The sequence below is a fragment of the Falco biarmicus genome, chromosome 1, assembly GCF_023638135.1.
Source record: "Falco biarmicus isolate bFalBia1 chromosome 1, bFalBia1.pri, whole genome shotgun sequence".
In the NCBI taxonomy this organism is placed as follows: domain Eukaryota; kingdom Metazoa; phylum Chordata; class Aves; order Falconiformes; family Falconidae; genus Falco; species Falco biarmicus.
In genome coordinates, this window is record NC_079288.1 from 17,387,371 (window position 1) to 17,401,453 (window position 14,083).

Genomic DNA, 14,083 nt, shown 5'->3' on the forward strand with positions numbered 1-14,083 from the left:
AAGTGAGGTCACGGCGCGTGAGGCGGCCGGGCCGAGGGGAGCCGCCCGCCGCCCGCCCGCTGGAAATAAGGCCACACCACAATCAAGGCTTCATGAATAATTTATTCCATTTGAAATTTTTTTAAAAAGTATAAACCTTTTTCATTTCCTCAATCACAATTTGTACAACTCAGTGTTTATGGCATTCGGCAGCAATAGTGTTTGTTCCTTTAATCGCTTTTATTTTCATTTACTTGTTGGGTTTTTTTCCTCCTTGTCATGATAAATACGACGACTTGGCCCATGGCGTGTGGCAGCTGCGTGAGAAGGCAGAACAGCTCCCTCGGAGTGACCCAGCCGTGCCGGGAGGGCGACATGTCCAGTAACGAGGCCGTGGGCTGCGTCGTCCCAACCCGATGGCGCCCCGAGGTCCTCACGTCCAGTTTGCTTGGAAAAACCTAAAGCTAGATTAGTATCGTCCTGAAAAAGTGACCCTGAGGATTGTGGTAGGTCCCAAATCCAGTTTTACTGTAAATTAAGCTTTACTCCACTGAAAAATAAAAAGTACACCCACAAACAATAATTAAGAAAAAACAAAACCAACAAACTTTAAGTATGAATGAAGCATAGCCCTGGGTCCTTTACTTAAAAAATAAAAACAGGAGGGAAAAAAAAAACAAACCACCGCCCTACAAAAAAAAAAATCCAAAACCAAACCAAAACAAAAAACCTTCCCAGCTGGAGGTTGTCGAGACAGTATCATAAAATGTCACCTAGTTAATGAATTCTCAAAAGAAACCCAGATCAAAACACTGTTTATGCAGCATTACTATCAAAACAGACTGATATGCTGTTGCCATACTGTTGTGCAGCAAATTATATGGTGCAATAGCATTTTTAAAAACATTTTACTCTTATTTTTGAAAGCTTTAAAATAATGCAACATAATATTTTGATATTACAGTATTAACAAATAGTGCTTGATTAAAGACATCTGCAAGTCTTCATAGCAACACATGAAGTTAAAATTACCATCAGAGGTAAATATAGAAATACAATAATCTGCGCCATAACTGACAGCTAAGTAAGAACATAGCTGAGGATTTAAATATAAATTCATTTATCTTTAATTATTTCAGGAAATGTTAGAAAGATCTAAACGTTACACCTACTTTAAAATGTAAGGGTTGTTTGCAAGTACAATTGGTGGCCTGCTGGTCTAGCAACAGGGTTTTCAGAAATCTAATTAAAATAGTAGAGTCAAAGGTGACTAAATGGCTTAAATACAGTAATATCTAGGTTAAAATACATATTTTTAATCGGAATGGAAGGATCTCAGATTCTTCTTCCACTGGATACTTAAAAGGAGGTAAACCTCCACAGCTACTTAACAGAGCACTGTCAGGAACTATATTTTCTTGCAAGACCATTTTGAAAAGCTGCAGCTGAAATTTTCAAATATTTAAGCTTGTACTTGCTAAAGAACCCAAGTTACCGGATCGTGACAATTTTACTTAGTAACCAGCTATTATGTGCACTTAAAACAGTTAAATGAAAGTAGATAACAAAAAAGTATGCCTAATGTAAGTAGCTGGCTCCACAGTGCTGGCAGGTTTGATATGTACATTGCCGGCTGTGACTATCGCTCCAGAAATGGCCCTCCTCATCTTTTCTAGTGGTCACAATATTATAATTTAACTGCATTTTGGGGTGGGGGGGGTGGGACGGGAGGGGGACACTGGCAGCTTTCACAGTTGGAGAGTTTCACAGGGAAGGCTGTGGTCCAGGTAACAAAATACAGTTACACCAACACTCAGGCAGCCGATTCACTTACCTTTATGAATACAAGTCAGCTTTAACACAAAGAAAGCCACACCAAAGCCCAGCCCTTGGAACTTGGCTAACTGAGCCAGGGTTAAAAATGACCACTTTGCAACAGAGCTTAAAAAAAAAAAAAAAAAAAAAAAAAAAATAGGACATATGCTTTAAAAATTCCAGTTTTAGGAGCACTTCTCCACTTCAAAAATCTCAGCCAAATGAGAAAAAACCTCCTGTAAGACAATAACGTGCTGTTTAATCTGCGGTGCGCTACCGTTATCAATATAAAGTAATTGGACAGACCCAGTTTTTAACTCTATTTATCAAAATATGCTGACTTCTGATTGCACTCATGTTATTTTGAAGAAACGACTGAAAATTTTCATCACCAATTGTACAACTTCTTTATACAAAACAAAAAAAGTTGCTGATATTGTATATACACGATGCAATGAGACTGTTTATATGAAAAATTATCTCAGGCAGGTACTTTGCATTTACAAAACATGATTTTCAATAACACAGGAAAGTTTTGTAAATGCAAGCGAATTCTTCCTTGTAGAGGATTAAGAGCGGGTGCACAAATGGATCTTAAAACTTGCTCCTTTAATGTTTTAAACCAGCGAGACAGACAGTATTAAGACCCAGGACATGGGTTATCGCACCAGGCTCATGTGAGCGCTGCAGGAGTTCAGTTTTTAATCTGGCAGTCAGATGAGGAACACAGAAAAATCCTATGCGGTTGCTCTTCAGCACCCGTAGGGGCTATTTTCGAGCAGCATCAGACATTTGGCATGTGCTAGGAGAAAGGAAGGAAACTACTGAGGAAAAAAAAACCGGTTACTGTAGAGGGAGACATTTAGGAAAGCCTTGTGATTTGTCAGTCCCTTCCTTTGGGAGGGCTAAGCCTCCTTGGCACATGCACCAGCCAGAGCCTGAAAAGGGAGTATGGGGAAGGCCATACACTGATACTTGGGACCTTCACCACAGTGCCAAAAATACATGAAAAAGGAAAATGTTCAGGGTTTCGTGCTGTTTTTTACTAGTGGAATAAAATCTGAATACCAGAATTCACTGAGAATCTATATACACCACATTTTAGTTAAACACACACCAATCTTAAAGTCAAGATTGACTATTTTTGCATTTGTAAAATGGCTAGAGCTGGGCTAAATCTCAGCCTTACAGGAGGCTTTGGGTAAGATCAGTTTTCTGGGTGTTTCGCCTCAGATTCACATTTTATCACAAATGTGGAAGAAAACAACGCAGTCACCACAGTGCCAAGAATATCTAGGTAACAACAATGCTCAATAGCTATTCTTGTAATATTAAAACTTGTATATTGGAAATAGATCTGAGAATCTAGCCACAGCCCTGAACCATAACACAAACTTCATTTGAAGGGTTTATTCATTTTATTCTCACTACAAGTTAAACCACCTACAATATCACTTATATATTGCCATTGTTACTCTGTAAAGGTGTGATATAAAATGCTGTAAGACCCGGTACCTTTTCAATTTATATAAACACAGTGAACTTCATTACTGTACATGTACTCTGCAACTACAGCTTAGCTGTAAATCCCCCACACACAATGGTATGGACATTAACCCCTCTATCCCCATTAAACTGTACATCAAGACAATACAAATTTACTGTCCCCACCCACCCCTTACAAAAAAATAATACTCTAAAAGCAACCTACTGCAACTTTTAATTAAGACGATTACATATATTTTAGACCAATTGCTTTAAAGCAAGAAGGCAGTATAAACCTTCTAGGAAAATTTTTATAAAAGAGGTTAAGAAATATAAGACAATTTATACATTTAAAAACTTACAATAAATAAGAGATGCAGGCATTTTTGAATACTAGGTACTATAATCCAATACAAGAACATCTTGATGTTCTGAAGCCATAGGTTGAAACTTACTGTTCCTCATGTTTCTTCTCATCTCCATGCTTCTAATATTCATTAACCATGACTGGGTACTATGGCTCATTACTCTTCACAAATACTGTGGCTGGGGAAAAATGGTTAATTTTGCTACTAAAAATGTTATAATACACTTTCTGATCATCATTCTAAAGCGTCCCCCATAGTCAATGACTCAAAGACAGTCGGGCGGTAGGTGCCCCTCTCACAAGTCAAAACAATATTTGCTGGAAGTAACAAGGTTCATACCCCATCACAAACAACTTGCACTGTGAGAAGAATTATAACTTAGTCCTGCAGTGAAATATCCCTTTTCCTCATTTTTGTCTTGCAAAATTCAGATGAAGATCACAGCATATTCATGATAAAGTTATACAACTGATTCAGCACCACAAAATGAATTGGGAGACACGACCGTCTGTCCTGGGTTGCAGGATCACAGGTTAGCCAGGAGAGTGCATTGTACTGTTCCAGAACAAACCTGAAAAGCAAACAAGCTTCCATCAAGCCAACAGATTTTCTCACCAGTATTTTACAGTCCTGATTTACTATAACCCAGTTTCTTTGGCGTTAAAAACTTAAAATAGGTTTGCCAACATTCTGAAATAACATGCCTTCAGGAGTATTACAAGCAGTTCAAAGCTAAACTTCCTTTCAGTGGAAAACTGTCATTTTAATTGTCTATTCTTAATTAATGTAAAGAGGTTCACGCATTAAAAAAACAAACCACCAAAAACCACAAAGCAAAAAATCTGCCATTTTCTCTACAAGATATGTATGTTTACATGAGTCTAGACTCTCGTATTTCAGCATTGCAGTATTTCCACAAGATCGCCATGCAAGATTCTGGCTTAACTATAACTATCTTCCACTCATTTATGCACAGGTTCTGTGTTACACCTCAAACTGTCTTCTAGTCTGAAGAATTCATCATCTTTCAAATATTTTCAGTTGTAATCAACACTGATTAGTTAAAGGAGGGCTTAGAAATGTTTGGTTTTAATTGCACTGTTCTGTGATAAAGCCATTTTTTAATCACTCTAAGCACAGCAATTTAGATTGTCTCTGCGATGTGCTGCTGGTATCCTTAGTACAAAGAAAAAAAATTTACAGCAAGAAAAACAAATAGGTAGCTTCACTGCAGCAGTATTAAAAAAAGAAACGCACAATATTTTTGCAAGTGATCAATCATAAATACCTGAGCACATCAGAAGTTTGATTAGAATCAAGTGGATGGGAGTGTTTACTGTGGAGTAGCTCGTCTGATTGCACTGAAGGCACGTGGAGGTGCAAAGAGGCCTAAGAAAAGGAGGAAGATGCCAGCAGTTACCACCCGATACAACTACAGCATATTTTCTTCCCTCTGTATTGTTGACCTGTACCATGGCAGTCACCTTCTAGTCTCGTGACACACAAGCCAAAACAAATCTTATCCTTATGCCACCAAATAGTTCAGGAATTATCAGAATATAAAGGAATTGCACACAGACCTCTGCCAAAAGCACAGTGCTAGTAGTGTAATGTGTTTTAGAAATTATTCTTTTTTTTAATCCTTTTGCTATATTAAGCGATTATTAAAAAAAAAAAATGAAGTGGCCCAAGATGTCTAGTAAAATACAGACTTGGAAGTTCAGTTGCTTTCCCTAAGACTGGTCTATTTATATTCCATATATAGAGGCTGCTTAGGGTAAATAATAAATCCTCTATTCAAAAAAATGTCTTAGACAAAAAGTACAGCTGAGCTTAGGCCAAGAGGAACAGCTCATCCAGACACAAATAAGGCTGCGGAAGATATATCTGTGTCATTAGAAAATACAGTGTAGTATTAGAGATGCTAATTTAAGTCAAAAGTGAATAATATTAATACAGAAAGTTTCTCTGTATACTAATGTATAGCCTTAGAAGTGCCAAGTACGTCCTGATTGTGCCATAAAAAGATAAGGGGATCAGACAATATCTAGGCAGATGATACAATGGCTATCACTTGGCAACAGCCAACATGGAAAATGTAGCTTTTATGCTTTGGGCAATACATAAAGAGATTTGTTCATTTATTTTTTTTTTAGCCACTGTAACTGATATATTACATTACACTTGTGTACTTCCCTTTACCACCGGTCCCCACGGGAGTCAAGCATTAACCAGCAATCTGTCTAGAAACTCAAAACTATTCTTACAAAATACTGTAGCACAAAGCCAGGAAGGAGCCCAGACTACCACCACTACCACTACTGTGAAGAAACACACTGAACAGCAGAACCCTTCAGAACGTTTGCTACTTCCACTCATCATTTTTCTTCTCTTAAAAAAAAAAAAAAAGGGGGAACATAAAAAGCCTAAGTGCAAAAGTTTAAACCCCAACCTCTCCTGAAGCAAATGCGGACAATTCCAAGAGACATGCACCAACTTTGTTTTAAATGGAACAAGTTCTCATAACGCCAATCCCTGCACGCCGCACAGCTTTCTATGACAGACGGCCCAGGAAGACGGCCGTACAGCCTGCTGAAGTTACAGTACCTTAAGAAACAAGGGACACTGATTTTGTGCTTGAGGACACGCTGACCAAAACCAGTCAGGCAATGGACCTGCTTTGGCAGTTGACACAAAATAACCAAGGGCCAATGGCTGTTGCAGTATATTTGTTACTTCATCATGAGATTCTGTTGAAAGCAATCGATCTGTACCTTGACCCTGTAAAACAACCGGCAATGGTTTCATATTAGGAGAGCACAAAATTAATAGAAATTGTCTGTAGCTTTCAAAACACAAAGCATTTTGAAATATCCAAGCATTGCATGAATCTTGCCAAGACAATCCAATATCCAATTGCTTCAAAACATTTCATAGGAACCCTTCATTCCACGAAAGGAAATTACCAGATGGAGAAAAACCAAACCAAAACCACACACACCCCGCCTTTATATTTACTCTAATAATTACCTTGCCCATATCACCTCCGTGAGGGTAGTGGGACCCTGGAGAATGTACAGGGGATCCCGTAGGGGATGCAGGAAGAATATTTATAATATCAGGATCAAGATCGTCTCCAGTGTCTAGCAAGTCAAAGATTCCCATTCCATCTGCTCCATCTTGAAAAAGAACAAGACCAGTGAATTTCTATAGTTTCCCTACATACAGGATACAACGCATTTTGAAGTGATTTTCCACATAAATCTTGTGGTTCATTAGAATAAACAGTCTTATTATATGGGAAGCGATGAGGGGTTTTTGGTTGGTTTGTTTTGTTTTTAAAGCAACAATAAATCCAACCTACTGACCATTGTTTGTGTTGAAGGCCAGATCCAAGTTTTCAGTGGTATAAGTTGACGATGCTACTTGCACAGATGCAGATGTGGGAAACACCAGTATATGAGTGCATGATGTGTCCTGGGGGGTGTTGAGCTGAGATGTCTGCATATTTAAAGTGGTGCTGCGTCCAAATACAGAGCCGGTCGATACAGAATCTTTGGAAGAGAAATCAAGTATTTCCTTAGTTTTGCCCAACCCGAACTATTAGGTCCCTTGCCAAAAAAAAGGGACAAAGTTTCTCAAATACCTGGCATAATAATGAAGGACCCCTGTGGTTCCATTGCCACCAAACAAGCACTGAGAATGCTGGGAGAGTCTGCAGCAGAGATACCACACATTCTGCACATGTCTTTTAGTCTCTTGCTAAGGGACTGAAGGTTTCGTCGACTCAGTAAACAACTCCAGTCTGAGGATACAAAGAACATTTGTTTGTCTATAAGCAAAGTGCTTGCTGCAAAACATGTATTTTACATATAATAGTGTGTGGTGCAAACCTCACAGCTGTTAATACAGAATATGCAAAGGAACTCTAAAATTATTTAGGTTTTCTTCCAGAAACGGGGACAGACACTTTACATGACTGAAAAATGAAAGCTTCAAATCAAGTTTTAGACTCTACGAAAAGCTAATGTTACCTTTTAATTCCCCATGTCCTATTCTTCCTAAACGGCCTATTACAACTCTCCATGGCAAAGAGCTCATTTGCACAAGTCCCAAGCACCATTCCCAGAGTTTCTGAAGACCAAGTCTGCGGGCAGAACCCTTTTTCCTGCGAGCTCTAGAATTTAGAAAGAAGGGAAAACAAAGTTAGAACCCATCTGCAACAAGTTTTTATAGCCATGTTTGGAATTTCTTATTTGTATTAACCTGAACATTCACAAGAATATTAGTACTGTACTATATCAGCTGGAGCTTCAGTTTGTTTGTTTGGGTTTTTTTATTTAACCATGTTCTAACACTGATTCAAAAGACAGTGCAGGGCAGGGGGCATACGAACATGCATAAAAAACCCACTGAAGAATCACATGAAACCAAATAACATTCTTCTTGAAATCTAACTCAAAACAATATACGCATAAATATGGAAAGTATCTATTGGCTTTAGCTACTTTTGCAACGCAGCAACTCTACGAAAAGTCAAGAGTTATTCTTACGGCATCATAAACAAACTAATTCTTCAGCAGAATGAAAGAAGATACACATCCTAAAAAACAATTTAAGAGTTTTGTTCTTACCTGTTTGGTACATCAATATTAATTATGCAAGTTTCTAACTGTTCTCCATAGAGATCTGTACAGGATGCAAGGAGCCATCTTTGATCGTGAGACAAACAGTAGCCTACAAAAAGTACATTATACTTCTGGCCAGCTTCTCCAAAGGTTTCTCCTAGTTCTGTTTGCTTGTCCTTTACAGGAGCCAGTATAAAAGGAGGGGTGTATAGTCGAATACACTCAGGTCTCTGTAAAGATGACAGAACAGACAATGAAGTTTTGCAAAGCAATTATTCCCAAGAAATCTAGTTAGTTAATTTGAAAGATGCCAGTGATTTACTAAACAGGGATATTTATCTGCATATTTACACAGTCAAGTTAATAATACTCACATCAGGGCTCTTAAGAGCAGTTTCCATGGCTAAACCTGGGCCAAAGCCAGTTAATGTTTTCACGTTGGTGGAAGTGGGAAGAGGTCTCCGACACTGAGTAAAAGCTGAAAACGCCAAAGATTTTAAATGCTGAGTGTAAATCTGCCGGTCTTCATGTTTCACAGGTTGTAGAAGGTACTGACATGGGACAATCTAGAACAGATTACAGAGGGGAGGAAAAAAATTTACTGTTTCATCATTGGAGTAGATGGTTTTTGAGATAAAGGAGCATACCCAAATGCTATCTTAGAACTCTACTTTGCAATCAATTTTCTCTGGTTCTTGGATATCTCCTGCCACTTCTTCCAAAGCTACATGGGACTTCAAGCAATTGTTCTCATTGAAATTTTCTTTAGAGAAAAAAATAATTTATTTAGAAGAAAGTCTTAATGATTCCTTTGAAAAGATACCCACTGTTAACTAGTTCTGCAGCTGCTGACCACCTTACTGTTGGGTGTCTATCAGGATGGAGCACTGTCTAAAGCCCAGCAGGTCAGGCTGGCAGTGCAGGTTCCAGTGATGGGACAAGCAGCTTTCCTATGCTTCAGTCATTATTGGAGTGGGCCACTACATTTCCTCTGAAATAAGACTGACTATTTTGGAATCTCCTACAGAATTTGGCTTTGGTTAATAATGCCCAAACTGCTCTAAAAACTATAATCTTAATGATTTAACAGCTGCAGAACTGTAGGGTAATGCTTACACAGCAAATGAAACTTTCACCTCGAGGGCATTATTGCCTCCAAAACACAGTCAAAGCCAAAATAGATACTCGGCATATTTCTATAAATGATGGCTCACCTGCACAGAAATTATATTCTTTATGTTAGAAGGAAGAACCTGAACCATCTCTAAAAAGCAGCGCAGAAGTCCAAGTGTCCACAAACTAGATGAGCTACTGTTCTCATCCTTTTTTTCATATGTAAAAGGATCAATTATGTAAACTACAATTGCAGGTGGATAGGTGATAGCATGTGAATCTCCATCTGTAGGGACTCCAACTTTATCACGATCCATAGTGCTGGAAATGAAATTGTGAGAACAATTCAAAAAATTCAAAACAAGTTACAACAATTTATTTTTACTTCTAAACTCAGATCAAACTGTCAAATATCAATCTGAAATACCTTTGAGTCAACTGTAAGAAACAGTCTTTTTATTTCATTTTTGTACATGAGCTTATCAACAACTTGGTATCATTTGTCTTTTCTTTGGCATTCTTTATTACAGAAGCTCAACAGCACATAGTTCTATTGCTTCAACTGGGGAACAGGAACATCTACAAGGTCAGTCTCTCCAGCAAGAGCTGGCTTTACTACTATGACGGATACTTTCTGTTGATAACAGAAACCAGAACTTTAAGATGATGCCAGTTATCTATTCCCCACCCCCCAGCCTTAAAATACAGAAGTGAGTAGTTTAGTGAATTTTCTCCCTTTAGAGAGAAAAGAAAAACAGAGAAAGTTTATTTTTGTACCACAGCAGACACTGAGATGCAATTAGAAACTGCAGCTAAGGCTGGAACCAAAGTTCAGTTCCACCATGAATGAACATTCTCCCTAAAAAGCAGCTTGATGCCTAAAAAAGAAATACAGGATTTTTATTGAGGGGACCAGAGTGGCATTAATAGGTCCACATTAATCGAGCTGAGGGTTTGATTATTTTTTTTTTTTTTTAGCCAAAGAAAGTTTGACTCTGCAGTTGATTACCTTTCAGAAACCTCTGGGTGGGGCTGTGCAGGCGCTGAAGCAGTATCTCCAGACATCCCTGCTGTTTGCAGTGTTGGCTGTTGCTGCTGCCCTCCTGTTTGCCCATTTTGGACTGTTGCAGCCTGAGCGGGCAGGGAGGCAGAAGTGGTATTGTTCATACTGCTAAAAGGTGGAAATGAAGAAGGCTTGCTTGTTGGTATCCCGCTGCCTAGGCTGGCAGAAGAGGATGACGGGGCGGTGGTAGTCAGTGTTGAATTAGCTGTAGTAGCTGCAGAAGACATGGCACTGTTTGATGTCACTGCAATAGTACTAGTGGTGGGAGCTGCAGGAGTAGATGATGGAGTGTTTGGATTTGCAGCGCTGGCTGTCACTGGGGGCAAAGCAGAGGCTGGCTGGCTGGAGGGAGTGACCAGATTTGTTTGGGAAAGTAAAGAATTGTCCAAAGGCTGAGAAGCAAGATAAGGACCTAAAACCAGAAAAAAGCATGAATTTTGTACTGCAGCTGGTTTTAAACATACTTCATCTATTAAGTTATAGTTTTAACAGAACAGAGCAAGCCTTTAGCATACATTAAAATTAAAATACCTGCATTACATTTCAAATTCTAGTATTCTCATAAGACTCGTTCAGAAAAATCCAAAAATCAGTTTTAAAAATAATTTTTTTCAGATATGCTGAATTGCTAGAAATCACTGCTTTGGAATCTAAGTCGCCAATACAAAAAGACAACTAAGTCCCTGTCGGGCAGCAATGCTGCTATTCCCTAAAGGTACTGCTAGATGGTAAGAAGCCATTTTAGCACATATCTAAATATATGGGGGTTTTGGACAGCCCCCCACCTCCCCAAGCTTAAAACCAGAAACCTGCAAAAAATAACAAAACTCAATGAATAACTACAGTGATTTCTTTTCCTCTACTGGAATGGAGGAAGTAGTAATCGTATGAAATAAGAAGCACTAAAAAAAATTCATACCCAGCTCATATCTGCAAACTTGAGCATATAGTTTGAGTTTGGAAAATGCTTCATTGTTGGTGTTAGCTGTCTGTGAGAACCATTCTGTGACCAACTTCTCAGAAAGTTTCTTTGAAGCAGTAGGTCCAACTCTCATGATCCCATCAGGCAATAGCTTACAGATAGGTCTGTGCTGACCAAGCCTGCATGACTGCAAAGAAGGTAAAATAGAAGATGCAAGATAAGGAATTTATAAGCCTTAAAAACTGTTAAGAATCACATGAAGGATCATTTATATATAAAAAAAAGCAAGAGAACTTAGTTATGATATTCCAAAGTAACATTTTAATTCTAGAATATTACACCGGTATGAAATATTCTATAGGGACTTTATGATTTATTTTCACGTTTTCCAAAATGCAAGAAAAACGGGTCGATACATCATCTACTCTCATCTTAATCACAATGCAAATAATACGTGTATTTCATTAAATGTAGCTAAAACAATTAAAGTGGCAATACAGAGTTTTACCACTAGGCGGCGTTTATCAGATAAAGACTCTCAAAACGGCTACTACTAAAAGCAACGGTGAGCAGCCTCAACAACCCTGATCTTCCAAGTGCCCATTCCTAAAATCCTTTCCAGCTGATTTCCAAGATAGCATTCTGTGCAAATGTTTGTATCGTCTGAGACAAGCCCGATAAGTAGTTATGAGTATGTATTAGAAACAGTCTTTCAAAAATCCATTTCACTCCTAACTGCCATAAATAATGTACCTCGTATATTGCAGTCAGATCCCTAAAGAAGCTTTTTGCTCCGTTCAGCAGAGCCTCATTCTCGGGGCACACCACAACATAAGCAACATCTCTTTGAGATCCGTAAGGTTCCAACATCAGCCTCTCCCAATACGGCAATGCAAACGGAGACAGCACCAGAAAATCATAATCATATCCCAACAAAAATGTTGGGATTGGCAGTGGTTCCGGGGACTCATCAGTTCCTGGAAAAGCAAGACACATTTTCCAATATATTAAGCAGAAAGCTTAAAATTAACACTCTGCTTCTAGGAAATATGAATAGAAAAAACACTAGTGTTCCCAGCATCTAACAGGAAGTAGCACTGATTATAAATGGAATAGTTCCCATTTTAACAGATACAAATGAAAAACCTGCATGTATGATCCAACCCTCTGTAAAAAAGCATCAGCTAATTATTTTTATTTGAAATCTCTCAGGGCCTCATGAAGAAGCTCCATAGTTGTTTTAATACTTCTATCAGTATATGGACAATTAGGAACAGATCTTTACTGTCCAGGAAGCCTTTCCCACAGAGTCTAAGCAATAGGTGAATTTTTTTTTTTTAAAAAAAAAAAAAAAAAAAAAAAAGAAAAAGAAGAAGCGGGGGAAGAAATGCAAATAGTCTAAGCAAATACGTAAAGGACCACAGAAGGAAAAAAACTTAAGAACATGCATTTACAATACTCTAAATGTATAATTACCATGTTCTAAATATAGCTACAAAAGAGCTGCTGGTGAAAGGTCACCCTTCTACATAGTGGTAAATCAATCTCATATGCTAATGAAGTCAGTTTAAAGCTTCAGTGCACAAAATTTACCTTGTATCTGTAAATGTGCATCACGTGTTGGCCACTCCAAATATTTATCAGAGACAACACACTGGATAACCTCAGATCTTCAACATAGTTCTGAAACTACTGAGCAATAAAGCACACTTTTTCAAGCATTTAAAAGCTAGTATTTTTTAACTACACTATTTTTAGAGTAATTAAAATGGAGTCATTCTTTTGAGTAAAAAACCAGAACAGAGCAATTACTCTGTTTTCAACATTAAATCCATCTTTGCAATTTCACTCCCTCACTTGGAGAAGTGTCAGGTGTATATAAACAGTGCAATTGAAGATGTTAATTTTAAATACACATATCTTTAATTCATTTACTGTTTTAAGGAATATAAATATTTTCTGTTTTTTCCAAGAGAAGAATTCTCCCCTGTCTAATAGCTCTTGATAGCTTAAGGAAAGGTCAAATGCTGTTTAGAATTCCAATAGGCTGAACAGCATCCAGACACTAAGGTTTGGTGGCCGGATCAAGTAGAGATTAACAGACAGGAGTCTACACAGCCGTTTACCATATGAGCCTCTGCCAGCCATTTTGTGAAACTGTTGCCACGTGAGGGGTCCTTGCACACCCCAGGACCGGACCGTTCGCTTTTTCTGAATTGCGTCCTGAAGAACTGGCTGGAGCGAGAGGAGCATACGAAGGATGTCCTGGGAACACTGCATGCTCACATCCACAACTGAAAGGACAAAAAAAATCGTCAAGGCCTACTGCAACAACAGAATACAGTGAAGCCCTCCACAAACAACCTAGAATCTTAAACAACCTTGATTTTAAACAAAGTCACTCTCTTCTGAAACATCCATGCAGTCCACCCAAAGGCCATGACATAAAATGCTGAGCGCACAGATTTGGAGAGTTCTCTTCCCCTCTCAGCCATGTACAAGAAACACAGACAGATTTTTGGTGGGTTGTTGGGTTTTTTCCCCCCCTGTAGAGTTTTTTTCCCTTGCCTTATCATCTTATGATTTAAACTAAGGGAAAAAACCCTAAAATTAAAAATTAAAAAAACCAAAACCACAAAAAACACCAACAACAAAACAATAACAAAAAAACACACACAAAAAAACCCAAAACCACACACACCAAAAAACA

General features: G+C 38.3%; 1 protein-coding gene across 1 annotated transcript in view; it reads right to left on the reverse strand.

Annotated features, from left to right (window-relative positions):
* Positions 1–82: 82 nt before the first annotated feature.
* Positions 83–14,083, reverse strand: part of MED13 (mediator complex subunit 13) — a 59,697-nt gene continuing 45,696 nt past the window's right edge. The window contains exons 17-30 of the mRNA XM_056352810.1: positions 13,500–13,667; positions 12,127–12,350; positions 11,371–11,560; positions 10,398–10,863; positions 9,490–9,709; positions 8,650–8,841; positions 8,282–8,505; positions 7,682–7,824; positions 7,294–7,452; positions 7,016–7,201; positions 6,678–6,826; positions 6,255–6,428; positions 4,936–5,036; positions 83–4,218 (exon numbers count right to left, since the gene is read on the reverse strand). Of these exons, the coding sequence (XP_056208785.1) occupies positions 4,086–4,218; positions 4,936–5,036; positions 6,255–6,428; positions 6,678–6,826; positions 7,016–7,201; positions 7,294–7,452; positions 7,682–7,824; positions 8,282–8,505; positions 8,650–8,841; positions 9,490–9,709; positions 10,398–10,863; positions 11,371–11,560; positions 12,127–12,350; positions 13,500–13,667 (2,729 nt within the window). The 3' untranslated portion in view covers positions 83–4,085. The remainder of the gene's footprint in view (positions 4,219–4,935; positions 5,037–6,254; positions 6,429–6,677; positions 6,827–7,015; positions 7,202–7,293; positions 7,453–7,681; positions 7,825–8,281; positions 8,506–8,649; positions 8,842–9,489; positions 9,710–10,397; positions 10,864–11,370; positions 11,561–12,126; positions 12,351–13,499; positions 13,668–14,083) is intronic.